The sequence below is a fragment of the Xiphias gladius genome, chromosome 22, assembly GCF_016859285.1.
Source record: "Xiphias gladius isolate SHS-SW01 ecotype Sanya breed wild chromosome 22, ASM1685928v1, whole genome shotgun sequence".
NCBI lineage: Eukaryota > Metazoa > Chordata > Actinopteri > Istiophoriformes > Xiphiidae > Xiphias > Xiphias gladius.
The window spans coordinates 28,191,073-28,208,693 of record NC_053421.1 but is presented as its reverse complement, the minus strand read 5'-3'; the positions used below and the strand labels follow the sequence as shown (position 1 = coordinate 28,208,693).

The window sequence follows — 17,621 nt, the reverse complement described above, 5'->3', positions numbered from 1 at the left end:
TGTGCTGCCAGTTATCAATTACACACTCACTGCCACTTTATTAGGAACACCGTACTAATACTGGGTATCAGAACAGCCAGATTAGTTTTTGCTGAGTCTGTGCCCACTGCAGCCTCAGGTCTGGTCTTCTGCTGTTGTAGCCCAGCCGGTCTGGCCATTCTCCTCTGACCCGTCCCACCAACCTGCCGTCTGTTTGGTTTTTGGCTCCACTCTGAGTAAAAACTCTGGAGACTGTTGTGTGTGAAAATCCCAGGAGATCAGCTGTTTCAGAAACACTCGAACCCAAAGCCCGTCTGGCACCAACAGTCCTGCCACGGTCAGAGTCACTGAGATCGTGTTTTTTTTCCCCCATTCTGATGTTTGATGTGAACAATAACTGAAGCTCCCGACCTGTATCCGCACGATTTAACGCATTGCACTGCTGCCACGTGATCGGCTGAGTGGATAATTGCATGAATAAGCAGGTGTACCTGTGTTCCTGATAAAGTGCTTGATGATTGTATGTTAAAATTCAATTTAATGTTTTTAATGTCTTGTTTCTTTTATTTAACCTAATGTGTGCTTGTAATAAGTTAAAATAGACCATCACGTTCAAGTGTAATTTCATCAGATTTTGAGCCACAGAAAAAGAAAGAGGAATATGTTAAAAAAAAAAAAGGCTTAATGATTATTGCAGCCGAGTATTTTTTTAAATGAGAGATGTAACAACTTTACAAGATGGGCATTATTTCATGTATTTGATCCGAAAATATAAACAAACACAAAAGAAGCATTTTACATTGCTGAAACTTCAAAATTCAGGAATTAATAAGAAATAGCTCAATGTCCCTTTAATAATTCTACACTTAAACAATGAAGGTTTGTTAATGGAGATGATAATGAAAGGATTCACAACCATATATTCGGCCCTGCAGCTCTCGGTGCTACCAAAGCTACGCTGCCACTTTCCAAAAACATTCCTCCACCGGTTCGTTCAGCTCGGCTCCTGCTTGACGCTCAGATTATGGCTGAATTCATGAACTGAAAAGAGGGAGAGAGGGAAAAAAGTTATTAACAGTGTAATAACACAATTAACCTTTGAGCATGCAGGACATCACCAGGCTTTGCCTTTTAATTTTCCCAGGTGTGCAGTACCAAGGACTGACCAGCCGGCGTCGCCATTGTAGCTGCATCTAATGCGTTAAGCACTGAACCTCTGCACTGATTGTTCTATATGTAATGTCCACTGCCAGCATCACTCCTTCTCACACCCGCACCACATATTTACAGCTATACCTGCAAACGGCTCCTGTAACTGCTGCGCATGCTGTTTATATCTTGGTGTATTCGTTTCACTCTGTTCATACTGTTTATCTAAGCGTATTCAATTATTCCTCTCGCTGTTACGTACAGTGTATCTCTATACATACATACGTACATTGCTCTGCACTTTACTGCTTTTGATGCTAGACTGCATTTCATTGTCTCAGCACCTGTGCTCTGTGCAGTTACAATAAAACTGAATCTAATCTACGGTGGTCGGATGCAGAGTTGTAAAACTTTTCATACCTTTCATAAACTCTATTGTACATTTCTTTTTATTTGCTACTTCTCTCGGTTGCTGTTCATCTGTCATTTCTTTGCTGCGGATTATTTTGTACATACAGACACTGTTTTAATTCATAGTCCCGGGTGAAGTTTAGGAAGTCTCTCGAAACAAACAAAATGCTGATATCAATCTGCACAATCCCAAATTAACTAATATAACTTTTTTGAAGTATTTCTATAACACCTTTGTTTCTTTTTAGTAATTAAGTGATACTTCTTTTTGCTGGAAATGTTTATGGTGCAGGTTCACACCCAGGTGGACAAACAGCGTCTAGGCCAATGCTGCCTCGAGGAGAAATTCTTTGATAACATAAATCGAAATATTTGAACTCACCTGCTTGAAAGAGAAGCTGGCGACTTGGCAGTCACATGGCAAGCTCAGCAGATGGGTTCTGAAACGATCTGAGACAGGTATTTAAAATATGTGGTTAGAGTCTTCCCGTCTCAGCCCTGTTTAGTTTTTCCTCTCTTTCCCACCAGATGTTCTCAGAACGTCCTCCCTGTCTCATTCACCTGAGTCCCCCCCAAACATAACCACAAACAAACCCATGAAAAGCTGACCGAACAAAACACACTCATCAAACTCTTGTAAGAAGGTGAAGATAACATAACCTTTCGAACTTTTACTGGGGAATAATCTTCACTCCACTTTGACGAGATAACAGCTGACGAGGCTCAATGTGACAACGTGTTATTTGATCAAATATTACATTTTTTAACAGTCTGCTGTTTTCTCCTTTAATGTTCATCCGTTCTATGAAATGAATTCATCGTGTTTGATAAGGAGGAAAACCTCTACAAGTTGTTTCACTAACAGATCAATGTGAGACTGTTCTAAAGTTCACTTTGTTTTCCCGCCGGGTAAATCTCTCGCTCACAGAAACCATGCCGTTGTCGAATCATCCCAGTGGTTTCTGGGCTGTGTAAAGGTACGGTCGTATCCACCTTCATTTCCAAAAAAGATGCAATACGTGGCGAAAGAGTCGAGGAGGGCGGAAGTTACCGGCGAGGACCCTGAGGTCATGTCAGCTTTAGGCCGAAAACAGAAAGGGATTTCATTTGGACAATTGTGAAGGAGGATAAAATCTGCAGAAAATATTGCCGCTGAAATACTAGCAAAAATGTGGAAAAAGAAAAAAATTCAAAGACTTTTCGGGGGCTAGCTTCATGGAGGTTTGAGAGATGGCCTCAGTATTCCTAAAATCCCGGCTACGGCTCCGCGACCATGCAAAATCACAACAGCTGCGAGTGACAGACAACAGCTTCCCTCGGCAGCACCTTCCAAAACCTAGAGCACTCAGCCCGCCTGCCGATACCTACCTTTGAGGATCTGGAGTTTGGTCAGGACCGCCACGTACTCATCGTAGTTGATCCCCCCTTGGGATTGGTATTCGTGCCACAGAATTCTGAAGGTGTCATCGTCTAACCTGAAGTCTGCATGACAGAGACAAGGGCGGACGAAAAGCGAGTCAGCGTAGACTCATCAACCTTCCTGACCTTCGGCCAGTTACCATCTCCTTCATTTTGTCAGGAAAGCTTGAAAAATGACTCTCATCCTTCAGATTCAACAACAGAGTTATGAGAAATAATAAAAGGTAAATGATACCGTGTGTATTTTTACTGTACTGTTAAAGATAGAATGTATTACCACGGGCAGACAGAGCCTTTTCCATTTGGGCTTGAGTGACGGAGGGCGGATTCGTCCTCTCGTAGCTCTCCACGTACTCTCTCCTGATTACAGCCACATAATGCTCCAGTTTGAAGAACTCCACCACATCCAGGTCCCTAGTCTTGTCTGCCTGGAAGTGTTGTTGAAGAGCTCAACTAAATTGAAAACTCACAGCCCAAGACCTGATTGCATAGTGGCTCCGTTGACAGCCAGAAATGAGGTCGGTGTGACAGATTCGTGACCCATTACTGGTTAGTTAGGATTGTATTTTTTCCTCTCGTGGGACAATAAAGATCTGAACCAAACAAAACAAAAATATTGAGGTTTCACTGATGCTTTTACTTTTAATTTTTGGGTAAAACTATTCGTAATTTGGAATAAACTGCCAGTTTACATAAAGTCTCAGATTTTTTCATTAGGATCAGGTAGAGAAACAAAACCTTGGGAAACATCACTTTAACATTTACAACATTCACCTTTTTTATTTAGACCCACCCATGGGACATGTTCTTGTAATCAGCGTTCATGGTGGGAAGAATAATTTATTCCTGGGTCAAATTTTTGTCCTCTACCGACCGTAAAGAGCAGCTACATGATGGTTGAAGTTCCTTTTGTTCTGATGAGTAGTTGAAATTACTGCCCAAAAGAGAAAAGGGTGAAAACCCGGCAGTGAAGCGTGAGCTGCAAAGGATACATCCATGAGGGTCAACAGGAGGCGCGCAGTCCTGAGACTCAGGGCTAAATCGGGGAAAATAAATGTGATTATGAGCGTGAAAATGTCTCATTCTCATTCATAAGATAAGTGTTAAAATTAGCGGAAAATAAACTGACATTTCCCACGAACAGAGTAGCCACCAGCATTCAGTTTAGCAAGAACATCTTCAGCTTTCAGCATCTGTTGGACACAAGACACAACATGTAATAACTTGGTAACTCTAACTTTGAGGTGAAATACAGTTAGTACAATACAAACGGCTTCATCGCACAAAATGATCCTAAAATACTGGCAGGGACCCCCCCCCCACAACATTGTACGTGCACCAAAACATTAAATTAAAATTCCAGCTGCCGGTCGAGACTTTAGCGTCAATTAAAGGTACCATGTGGCGTTTCTGACCACTAGTAGTTCTCTGGAGTAATGTTTTTACGAGAGGATCCATGTTTGTTTGGTTTTTTTTTTGTATCATTGAAGCACACAAGGCAATACACAGTCCTGCTGAAATAAACCCAATCGAATGCCCCAAACAAACTTTTCTCTTTTCCTTTAATGGGTAAAAATCACGGTCATTTATGATTTAAAGCAACATTATGCAACTATTTTACTTTAAAATAACAGCTTCAAACAGCTGACTTGTAATGGGGAGAATGGCGCCTCTTTCGTTCCCACTCTGTGCCTCGAACTCCCGTTCTTGCCCTATGTAACTTGGAGTGAGTGGGTCCGAACTCCTGCGAGAAGTGTGCAACGCTTTACGGCACTACGTCGCACAACCCCAACTATGGGTCTTCAGCTAGCCGTGAGAAGAAGCTAGCCCGGTATTCTCAGGACGGACGCCATGGCAGAGGCGAAGAGACCGTCTCCTAGCATCTACATCTTAGCACACAGCTGCTGTGGTATCGGTCAGAGCAGCCGAACGCTGACTTGACGTGAGTGGACGGCGTGACTGCTGGTTTGACCTGAGATGATGGTTTTTTTGTTTGTTGCCTGAGCGACTGATGGGCCTTGTTGTTTGTACACGAGCTGTTAGCTTCAAGGGATACGCTGCTTCCCCTTCCCTTAACCGCGCGGACTCGGGGCCCAACAGAATTTAACGCGCCGGCGTCCTGTAATTAACACTTGTGCACCAAGTGTGGCTGCGGGGGGCGCTGTTGCCGCTGCTCAGAGTCAGATAGTCTTGCTTTAAAGGTGGCCTGTGGAGTTTCTCTTGTCAACAAACAAAGTCTCTGTTTACATTTTGTGTTACTCAGTAAAATGCATTGTGTGCATCTTGGAGGTCTAAACATGTTGAACACATTTCCTTCCTCCGAAGACCTTTGCCAATCTGATCTTTTCTTAAGCGTTTGAAACCTGCATAGTTTACTTGCTTGTAGGCTTCTCCTTCATTGCCTTTACTGGCACATCGCTGTGTTTCTCGGTCCATTATCGCCACCTGTTAATCGCTGAAACACTGTGAAACTGTTGGCAGGGGTAAAACATTGCCTCCCAGCGCTAGTGGTGATAAAGAAAAACATTTCTACAGGGTACCTTAAAGTTATTTGTTATTTTATTGTCTTTTTTGGGAATGTGTTCAATTTTCTCGTCAATGCGGACTGCGGTTCTTGTCTCTGCCAGCCGTGATTAGATGGACACATGGCATTGATGATGTCTTTTTAACAGGTTGGTAACCCCCTCAGTTCAACACCCTCCGTGCAGAGGCCCGCACCCACCAGAAGGAGTCACTTAATGCAGCAATGGGGACAAAATCTGTCACTGGCTTCCTACATGCAAACGTGCTCAATTGTGCAATCAAGCTGAACCCAGCAGTGGTGGGTGAGAACTTTTCCCCTTGAGTCACCTGTACACTCCAATGTTGAGCCCTCAGTAGGTGCTGCTGCAAGATGCTTGATCAACAACTAATATACAATATAATATAAAATTCAGTATAGAGTTAACATAAATTTCTGAAAACAAAATACCTCACTCCTGCTGTCTTCCTGTAAAAGAAGAGAAAAAGGAAGATGTCAGGTTCAGATAGATGATTAGCAAAATATCCAGTGATGCAGCATTTAGGAAACATTCAGGTTCATGCCCTTCACCAAACAGAACTCTTTTAATTTCTTTTTTTTTTTTTTTTTTTAAATCAACAAATTGTCCGTTACTTACTGATATACACCTTTCCTCTGGGAATGAGTTGCACTGCAGCTCATCTGGCCAGTAAACACCGAAACTGGTCATCAGACCATCGCAGCCCTGTTTGGCTTTCTCACAGAAAGACCTGCAGGGCCGCTGCACTTCCCCAGCCACACACTGGGGCGCGTACACCCTGCACAGGAAGAGGCGGATGTCCACCGAGCACACGGCTTGCACTATCGAGTTGAAAAAAGACATCTTCATTGCGGCTTCCCTTTGACTTGTGTGTCCCAGAAGATTCGGGGTGATGGTCTGGTTGTAGGAGAGACCCTGACACATCGGTATGCTGATCGGCTCACAGATCCCCCCACTGTTGCTCACTCCATACTGGAACGAGACACAAGTGCACAGTGTAATTCCAATTCCAATTCCCTTTGACATGTGTCAGATTTTTTTCTTTTTCTTTTTTTCTTTTAGTGTGGCGACATCTTTGGCTAAATATTGTCATTGAGGGTTGGGCACAGAAGCAGAACTTAAGCCTGAAAACCCTATACGTAAAAAAATTAAGTAAAATGTTTCTGCTAATCTGATAAAACATGCTAACGCCAACGTACGGGTCTAATGGGGAACCAATATGACAACAGAAAAAAGTAAAGCCACCAGGAGAGCAGAACCCCATAAAAGCTCATCAAATGTGTTGCTGTAATGAAATCTACATGCAGGTACTGGTATTGTCTTTTGAGTCCTGTTTTTTAGCCTATATTTGTTTACATTATGTCAAAATTGGCACCATTAAAAGTACGTTGAATTAGCTACTAGCACTTCCTGTTTACAGCGTACCCATGGACTTACGGACAGCTATCACAGCATTACTTTGATACTTAAGAAAACTTAAAAATGTTTTGATTCTCTGCCAAGTTCTGAAGTGTCTTATTCCCGTGCTCTCTAAGCAGATTAATGGATGTTTTATATGCGATGATCATTGGAGTTCATGATGTTCTGCATGTAACTACATCTACATGGCAGATGGTTTTCACGTCTAAAGGGGTCTCATGTAGAATAAGGGGTTATGAGATGTGATATGTATGAGGACCGGTGATGTTCTCCATATCTAGTGTTTGCCGGAAGCCTTGCTGTAGGTGGACAACTGCTGCATCATTCAGGCGAGTTATGAATAGCAATAGTCTAGGCGAGAGTTAAAGAAAAAGATGTGAATAAATCCTTCAACTATGTTTCTGGAGAGCATTGGTTTAATTATGGCAGTGTTTTCTGATTTGTAAATGACAAGACCGAAGAAGATGCTAGTCATTATGTTGGACTGACGTGGTGGTTCAAAGCCTAAGGTCATGGTAGATAACGCAGTCGAAAGTCTCTCTCTTAGGGAGCTGTGTTAAGGTAACTAGGGGAGGCTGGCTGTTGCCACTGTCGGGAACTTGCCTTGGTGAGCTCAACAACCTTCGACACAACATATGTTTCTGCAAATATGTTAGTTTGGCTTATTTCTTCCTTTATTTTTTTTTTCTTTCTTTCTTTTCTTTTTTCAGCTACCCACGGATCCTACCCTGGGTCGCCTAGACAAATGCATTCTTCTATTCTGTTCTTCCCCTGGTGGCTTGTAAACATGTAAACATATGTTCATGTCGGTAAAGAGAGGAGACTCACGTGTTCACATGATTCGGTGGTAAATGCTTCACACCTGAGGGCTTCGGGCCACAGGAAGCCGAACTTGTTCATCAGTGACTCACAGCCGGACCGTGCCTGCTCGCAGAGCGTTCTGCAGGGAGACCGAGCTTTTCCTGACACACACTTAGGAGTGTAGACGGAGCACAAGAAAGGCTTCAGATGAGGGGAACACTCCACGTTTACAAGTGGATCAAACTGATGTATCTCCAGGCCTGCTTCCTCCTGAGTTTTGTGGCCGAGAATATTAGGCAGCACAGTCTCAGTGTAAGGTAAGTCTGAGCAGAGAGGGACAGTGATTGTCTGACATGTTGCAGGGGAGGTTGGAGTAACATTGGTGTTCTGACCCTGGAATAACAGAAAGATAAATCAGTGAAGGTTGAATAAACAACATTCTTACTACTGTAGTTCTCACCAACCCCAACTGTCCTGCCCTTTTAACTTTTTTCCCCGGCACCAAAAAAACTTCAACCAGGACTTCGTCTTTGCCCGAATGGGACACTGGCCTTTTGGTTGAGCCAAGTGGTTAGCCGAAGTGGTTTTACGAGACTATGTCTCGGCTGAGTGCAGTGACTTCCAGGGGTCACTCCGTGAAACCACAAATTGTTGTTTTTGCACTTCGGTTTTGTGCAGATTAAACAAACAAGATATAACGCCTCAATTAGTGCGCTGTGGAGGTGTTGGTAGGTGGATTTTGTTACCTTCTGACAAAGCTGTTTACCCCTTTCCTGTCCTAATGCTAAGCTAAACTAACCTACCTCCTTGCTGTACAGTAGCTTCATATTTAATGAGCAGAAATAAGAGCAGTATCCATCTCATCTAAATATCAGCAAGAAAGCAAATAAGGGCATTTCACAAAGTGTCAAACTATTTTTCAAAGCGTCTCTAAAAGCCACTGACTCATAAAAACGAAACAAGACCCCCTTCAAATACAAGAGTTGATATCCTCATTATTTCATACTTACCCGTATACAGTTAGACTCTGGTAAAGCTTCACATCGGAGCCTTATCGGCCAGGACAACCGCTTCGCTTTGAGGGCAGATGCGCAGTCTGTCTTGACCTTCTCACAGAGAGCTCGGCATGGCTTCATCCGGCTGTCGTCCTCTGAGCTGCATTCAGGCATGACCACACGACACATGAGTGTGGAGACTTCTGGTGAACAGGCTGTCTCCACAATCTGACCAATCTGCTGCAGGCTGAAGCCTTGAACTCCACTCGGATGGAGGGTAGTGGTGTATCCCAGCCCTTGACAAAAGCTGGTTGTTACCGGCTTGCAATTTGGCCTGTCATCTCTCCCACTACGTGCTTGCTGAGGAGACAACAGCAATCCCAAAACCACCAAGACAAAATACCTCATGGTTTTCAGTAATCTCTAAAGCTGTCCTGTGCTGCAGGACCCTTGGAAGTTTTGAAACCAGTGTGTCTCTGCTGTTCTGCTCTACTCTCTGGAGGTGGAGTATGAGTCCACGAATGGAGTCTCTACAAACAAAGCACTGATTTAGGACCACTGCTAAGGTCACATATCAGTAAGATGCGCAACACAGAATGAGAGCCAGGCTGGTCTCAGAGCAGCAGCCCTATTCCGAGAAATTCAGTGCGAGGGATCGAGAGCTGTGTAAGGAGCTCGACATCTGGTTCTGATTTTGTGCTTTCTGTGTAACCTAGGGGGGGCAAGAATTTGTTGCATAAATCTGGCACGGCAAACCTGACTAGTCGCTGGAAAGTATGCCAGCACAAATAGGATCAAGAAATAGGATCAAGAAATGTTTTTTGTTGTGTTTGTGTGTATTTTGTTTGTTTTTTTAAACAACAATGTCTTGGATTTTCAGAATTGAACATCCACCATGTGTCAAGAAGAGGATTAGCTGATTCTCTCATGCAGGGTGATGTAAAAAGACAACAAGAGAAGGTGGTTGACTTTCTTGCTCAAAGACCCCTAAAAATGCCTCGAGTGCAGTCAAACATTAGTTTCTCGGTTGAAGCATAAGACTTTTTAAATATAAAGGTTTAAAGCATCTTACTGGAATGAATGCATTTAATGAATTAATTACTGAGAAACTATAGACAGAAAGATCCAAAATGCACAGCCAAATAGGACTGAGTACCAGATAAAAATTGAATAGGACAGGCCGACAAGTTTGTTAAATACAGTCTGGGGTGGTTGTGTGCTTGTCCGTTGTAGTATTCCTTATAAAACCAAGTATAATGTAACTGAAAAGGTATCAGCAATGCTGGGAGTGGCTGTACGGATGGTGATGCAGACTGTCTGTTGGTGTGTCAACCCAACACTCAATTCCAGACTGAAAAGTTTCAAACACTACCATTCGGTGTGTAAACACATTTCATGTCAAACATCAGACTCTATTCCCTGGATGAGTCCCAATGACCATGTTGATGCCCTGACTTTTCAGTCGAGGACCATCCACAGGTCAAAATTTGAATTTGTCCTGAGAAAGTTCATAAGAGACTAGCACCAACACCGACGGCCGAACTCCTGTCAGCTTCAGGTCTACTTTTAGGTCTCATCCAGCACTGTGTTAAAGCCACTGTGTGTGGAATTGGAAAATTTCTGACCTCACCGGCAGAATTAAAAAAGATACAGTCACAAACAGCAATGCACGCTGCTAACCCCATTATCCCAACGCTGCAGACTGACGTGGTAATATTAGCACGAAAGCTTGCTATCATGCTAAACATCACGAATTGAAAGTAAGCATGTTACAACCGTGCAGCTGTCCATGGCGTGTACACTAATTTAGTGTCTAATACCCATCGGGCAACTCGACAGCCGACAGAGGTGATGCAAAATGATGATTAGTACGTGTCTGAAATCTCAGTTTACTGCTCACTATTAGGTAAAGCAATGAGTGTCCGTTATATGGGGTAAAGTGAGTGAGTGAATGAGGCGGTGATATCGAACCCGCGTTCACTAACTTGTCAGCGTGCTAACATTTGCTAATTAGCACCAAACACCAACTACAGCCGAGGCTGACGGGAATGTCATTATTTGCAGGTATTTGCTCAGTTACATTTCGGACCTTATGTTACTACAATTCATCTTAAGGGGGAACCTGAATGTCTGTTCTAGATTTCATAACAATCTAACCAATAGTTGTCGGTACACATTTCACTCAAAACCACAAAGCAAACTTCACGGTGGCACTAGAAGGAAAGTCAAGGGATTTCCAAAGTCAGTACGATTTATCCTCCGGCAACTATGCATGTTTGGTGTAAAATTTCATGGCATTTCATTGAGCTACTGGTGCTGTTGCCATGGAGGTTTAATCTCTCTGGATCTGACTCTGTAGATAAATCTGTGAGCAGAGACATGAGGGCTTGTAGCTTTTTGATAAACACTCTTATCTCTGTTGTCAACAGAGAGCCACAGCAGAAAAACCGGGATCTGACCACCAGAACGTGCAGTAAGTGGATAAAAATAAATACCAAATAAAAGTAGCGTATAAGAAATGTAGAAAAAGTATTAAGAACTTTGTCCCAGAGTTTAAAAGTATGATGCATTAAAGCTTCTCTTAAAGTGCAATTCACTCCAAAATGGTACCTAAGTAAAGTACATACATACAGTATAATCGAGTAAATGTCACCAAGTACTACCCGCTTCTAAATCCAGGCCTGAACAGTAAATGTCCCTTTTAGACCAGTGAAGGAACTGACACTGAGCTACAGTTTGAAGTCAAAACTAGGTTAAATGAATTGGTCCTCCGGGTTCTTGTACTCGCTGGTTGCAGAGTAATTGGAGGTAACCGGAGGTCACGTCAAAACTGTCTAACTGCGGGTTTCCGCATGCTCCGCATTCCCCAAGGCGCAGTCACACAGGTGGAAGGAAGGGGCACCTCACCAGATAATGCCTTCAGCGATTGTCGAAGAACCCGTGATAACCCAGCCCGCGCTCTGAAGCCAAACTTCACTTCATGAACCAGGTGGCAAATGGTTCCCACTGGTCCCTCCTGGTAGGTCAGTGTAGATTCGGTGGCGGTAAAAAGGCGTTGACCATTGTTCCCTTTTTACTCTTTAATTGCAGAGTAAGAACGAGGCAGTTATATGAAGCGTTGACCACTTTCCCCAAACTTCAGTTTTCTTTCCCAGTGCTTCACCCTGTAGGTATGCAGTATTTACAAAAATACGTAGAGTTTAATTGATTTCTCCTTTCTATAACAATTCTAACTCCCTTGTTCCCCATAAGTCTTGTTTCCTTCCTCTGTGCAAGCACCTGTATGAAACCAGTAAGTATTTTGTACCTAATTCTTCAAAATTACACTGTAGATCGTGGGCTGTATTATAGTTACTGAAATTTGAATGTAGGAAATGATGTGACGCTCAGTTATAGCGAGTTCATTCAGATTGTAGGTAATGTCTGCCTTTCTACTCTGATCCGACGAAGGCGAGAGGAGTTGGGTCGCGCATCCTGTCTGAACACGGGTGAGTCAGATTTGAGTTTGTGTGAAAGATGTCGGAGAAGAACCCGAGACACGATACGCTAGAAAAACTCCTCTGACTCCAGCCTGTCTGCATCATCCGAGAGAGGCGTTTTCCTCCACAGCTTAGAGCAGCACTCGGCCCAGCCGGAGGGGCACCTGAATGGACCAGAGGGGAACTGGGGCTGTGACCTCAGAGCAAAAGAGGAAGCGCTCACGGGAAGTGTGTACGTCCAAACACACAGACAAGGACAGAGTGGCAGTGCTGTACGCGACCATCAGCCCTTCTCAGCTCGATAAGAGTGCTGTGGCGTGTTTCATGCTGTCGGCCACAGCCACCCAAATGCCCTCGACAACGCCGAAAAGCGAATTTAAAGGAGCAAATTAAGATCAGTCTAAATATTAAGAGGGGTACTACGCAGCCTCTGAGAACAGTTGTAAAATGCAGCGGTTCCCAAAGCGTCGCCCTCGGCACCCTGTGGTACCTTGAGGCAATTTTCCTTTTCTTAACTGTACAACTTTAGTAAAGTTTCGCCGCATAAATCCGATGGCCCTCAACTTAGAAAACCCATATTCATAGACAAAACAAAAGAAATTGAAGAAAAAATACAAATTTCAAACACATACGCAGAATAATTCAATTTTTTTCAATTTTATTCAATTTTATTTATATAGCGGCCAAATCATAACAGAGGTTATCTCAGGGCACTCTTCATATAGAGCAGGTCTAGACCAGGACTCTTTATAGTTATATACATATATATATACATACATATATATATATATATATATATATATATATATATATACACACACACACACACATCAACACACAGACACACTTACATATGTTCAAAAAAACAATCGGCTCTGAACAGGCTCCAACCAGTGAATAATACTGTCACCACAACGTAACTGGCAAACAATTTTGTTTTACAATTTATAAACCTAAAACAGAAACACTGGAGTTAGATGGAAATGAGTTACAAAACAACACAAGTTTAGTCAGGGCCTTTCTTTTTTCATTTTGTTACTCATTTCCGTCGTGTTTGAAAACAACACTATGAGAGCCGTTGGAGTCAACCAGCCCAGTAAAGCCGTGGCCCGGACGGATAGACAATGAGCTGAGACTCACTTTAAAGATTCAGCGGATGATTCTCTGAAGGTTCAGCACCACCAGAGACTCCTTTCACACTGTCACAAGGGTTTCACATCGTCTTTTGATATTTTTCATTATAAATATATTCATTATAGACGCTTTAATGTCCAACCGCAGCGGACGATGCCAGCTTGAAATAAAAAAAGAGGATTAGCATAAAGCGAATCATGAGGACATTAATATGTGTGCTACTTGTGTTTTGGTCAAGCTGCTACTCTAGCACTGCAGGTGAAAGATGCCTCGTGCTATGTATGGTGAGGAATTTCAGCGGTGCACAGATAAAGGTCAACTTTGTGTTCATCAGATTAAGAGTATATCTGGTCTTCCCCATCACCACGGAGGACACGGTGAGATCCACATCAGCAGCGTGGTGAGGCCAAAAGGCTGCTGCGGCTCATTCCTCAGGGGCCGTCTGAGGTGACGGCGAGACATGTCCTGAGGACGCTACGGCCGTACATGCGAATATCATAAAAAGATATAGTGCATAGCTTAACTTAAACGGGTCCCTTTGAACAGAATCGGGAGAAAGCAAATTTCTAAACTGGCTTGACTAGTATTATAGTTTAACCTATTTTGCTTTATTTTTTAAATTAGTTTTATGATGTCAGGTTTTATTCTGATTGTAAGCAGGTTTTTGTTATTGTCATCATCAAGAGCTGATTCATTTAAAAGCAGCTGATCAAAGCACCAGGGCAGGATTTTTAGATGCAAAGACTGACACAAAGTCCTTCCTATGAGCTGAAATAACAAAGGTTAGGTTGTGGCAATTCGATGAAATGGAAAGTTGTTTGGGAATTTCCACGAATTCCCACAGTATCGGCTGAAGTGAAAGTATTAAAGGCTTCATTTAACGTTCTGGGAAACACGCTTATCTGCATCCTCGCCGAGGGTTAGATGAGAAACCTGATACCACCCCACCTGGTAACGACCCGTCTCAGTAAAACACTTTCCCTGGTTCTGACAGCTATCGGAGCCGACCATCCAGATGAATAATCCTCAATGTCTCCGGAGTCTGTTCCAAACCTTTGTACGACACATTCTGGTCTCGCAATTACTAACCAGATAATCTTTATTTGGAACCACTGCCGTCGTATTACTCATTCAAAACGTTTCACGAAGACTGTAACTGCTTTAAATAGACAAGCTCTCTCCTTCTCGTCTTATTGTGCTATATGTGAATGAGATGTATGTTTTGTTTGGTTTTTTCCAGTATGGAAATTCACCCGACACTTTGTGTTGATTGTGGGGCTGTAAAAGAGCGCTAAGAATGACAGCTTGGTCACCCTGAACATTTTGTTTGAGTTTCCATTTTCATTTTTACCTTTTTCCGTAATTTACAAAATCAACAACGTCACACCCAGCAGTGAACTATGGCCCAGACCACCTCAGGCTGTTGGTGCGCCTCCTGACCGTTTACGTGCATGCAGCTGGAGTCCGGTCCAAATTCTGGAAAATATGCCTCTCTACTTCCCTGTCGCCGGGAGTCAGATGAGAAGACTGATCGCACTCTCGTGTCTTCTCTCTTTTGGCAAGAGAGCCAGAAACTGCACTGTCCAAGTTCAGGCTGTTCAGGCTTTGGGCAGCGAGAAGGTATTTTCAGATGGCACGCAACCGCATTTTTCTGAAGCCCTGGAACGATCACACGTGGTGTTGGAATACTTCAAAAAAAAATGAGATAGGAACAAAGGGGCAGAAACACACAGCTGTTTGTTTTTAAATCTGGCACTCGCGTGCGTCGACGACACCTTTCGGTTCTCGGCTGAAGCAACACCCAGGGAGGGCCTGATTTTATCTCGAGAGGCAGCCCTATAAATGTGATGAGACGACGGCGATAGCTACCTGTGCCTCTTCTTCACGTCCTCTGACCTTCCTCAGCAGCTTCCTGGAGGTGAGTAGACCATTCTGAGGTAATATCTGGAACTGCAGCTCCCAGCTACAGGGAGCTGATTAAAAATAAGCACTGGTTCTGAATATCTGCTGCCAGTAAGGGTTGATATCTGTTCAGTAGGGTTTTGTGTTGCGGCCCTGGACGCACAGAGCGGTCAGCTGCTACCTTACAGTATAATGCTAAGTTTCTTACACATTTTCCCTTAAATTAGTGACAGCAAACACGCTAAGCCACATGCTGCTTGCTGTCGCTGTGGAAGGTGAGTTTCACTCCTCGTTTTGTCCCGAGTCTGTCCTCTGTGGAGCCAGACGAACGTGCACTGTATGTGGGACAGAGTAGGTCTTCACAAACACGCAAACCCAAGACTACACCTGGGACGAAACATCAACATATAACAATCCAATATATTGCAATTGCATGAGTGGAAAAAGGAAATATGGAAACTGTCTGTGACGCTTGTGGCGTACGCTCTGGGCTGAGAATGTGGTAAAATCATTTGTCCAACAGGACAGAACAGGTCAGATCCACGTTAGAGTCACCTTGACCGTGTCGTGTTAGGATCTGAATGATCCAAAATCACAAAGTCTGTTATTCCCAAGGAATTTTCTTACAACTTTCCTGGAGAGGACAATGTCATTTTGTCCTGATTATAGGGAAAATAGAGACAAAGCTCAGTTGATACACTTCCAGTTAACTAATTCCAGTAAATTGCAAGCGTAGCCTACGATGTCTTTTAGTGCTTATAATTCAACATATATGGAGACTAAAGCTTCCAGTGATAAATGAATATGAGTGAATATCTACTGGGCTCAAATAGAGGTTCAGTTCTTTTCAGTTCTGTCAGGAAAATCACCAGCTGCTTCTAGAGTCAGCGCAACTCACTGAATTCAAACTGAAATAACTGACATAATAAAACTACGTCTCTATTTAATGTTTAAATAATATGAAATTAAATAGTTCTAGCCAAGAAAAATGGTTTTTGGAAATCATTAGTTACCTATCAGTTACCTTTCAGATTAAAAGTTTTCCCACCTTCACTGGCTACAACACGAAAATCAGTAATCATAATCGAATATTATACAATATACTGTTGCACTGACAATGATCACTCTGCTGCCTAACAAACTTTACTTTTGATACTTTTATACTTCTGTATATTGACTTAAGCCACATGCTGAATGTGACAGAGTATGTTTTATTTTTAGAGAATCTCGGTTCGGCCCATTGGTTTGCCTCCAGATTGTAAAGGTGAACAGAACCCCGTCGTCTGCCATCATGACCACCCTTCCCTGCGTGAGTACAGCGATGTTTTTTACTTTTTATATTGACGACTCCCGTACAGATATGCTAAATCAATATATAAACCAAAGTTTTCTAATGATACAGTCTTAGTATCTCTGTTGGGGACACTCAGGTGACCCCGAGCTGCAGCAGCAAGGCGTTAACATGGTGGTTGAGCGGAGGGATGATAATGCTCTTGAGCTTACAGAGGAGATTGTATTTGTTTCCCCAGCTGACTCTCAAAGAGTTCCTATTGATGTCCACACATCAACCAGGTTTTATCATATTAATATCTGGCAGCAATGACAGGTCCTCCGTTATCCCGGAGAGATCGCGTTGAATGCGTCTGTTTAAGGGCTGACCCCTGTCACCGTCAAACCGGAGGTGCGGGGTTCCACCATATACTGAGATCAGACCGAAGCAGTCGCTCGTGCAGCAGTCAAACCCAACGATAATTCGGCATTCGAGCCCAGATCAAATGTAGTAAATGTCTGTCTCTCTGTCTCTCGTCCTAATTCGATGTGATGTTTCAAACGGAGCTGTTGTGACGCAGGAAAAAATTCGGACTTGTCTGACACTAAAATATCATCTTCGTCATCACCATCATTTTTAATACTGCGGTATTGCCACTTTTACTTGAGGAACTCAACACCCCTTCCACCCCGCTATTATAAATGTAAACCGATCATAGGTTTCAATGTAAATTCAGACTCTAATAGTAACTACGAGTATAATTTGGTTCCCTTTAAAATATACGTTAGAAGAACATAAAGTGCAAAAGTCCACGTACCTCAAAATCATACTAAAGGACACTGCTTTGGTTAATTAACATACTTTCTACCACTGAAAAACATGTATGTGAAAGTATGTGTGGAAGTAAAAATGTAGGTATGTGAGTGAAAATACATGTATGTATTTCAAAGTACGCTACCTATTTATATGTGAGTGAAATATGTGTACATGAGAGTACGATAAATGCATATGCGAGGCTCAGAATGAATTATGGCTCCCCCTCACACAATGCTCTAAACAGTGTCCACAGCTTTCACGTTATCGACTTTTAGCATTATTCAGTCTCACCTCACTTTCTCTGGAC

At 42.9% G+C, this 17,621-nt stretch overlaps 1 protein-coding gene across 1 annotated transcript; it reads right to left on the bottom strand.

The window, feature by feature from the left end:
- Positions 1–715: 715 nt before the first annotated feature.
- Positions 716–9,121, bottom strand: LOC120784070. The gene is made up of 10 exons (XM_040117506.1): positions 8,729–9,121; positions 7,746–8,111; positions 6,117–6,470; positions 5,930–5,947; positions 4,088–4,151; positions 3,951–3,994; positions 3,236–3,386; positions 2,908–3,021; positions 1,922–1,989; positions 716–1,020 (listed from the first exon to the last, which is right to left on the bottom strand). Exons 1-10 carry the CDS (start codon positions 9,119–9,121, stop codon positions 997–999), a joined length of 1,596 nt encoding a protein of 531 aa, XP_039973440.1. The 3' UTR covers positions 716–996.
- Between the last annotated feature and the right edge of the window lie 8,500 nt (positions 9,122–17,621).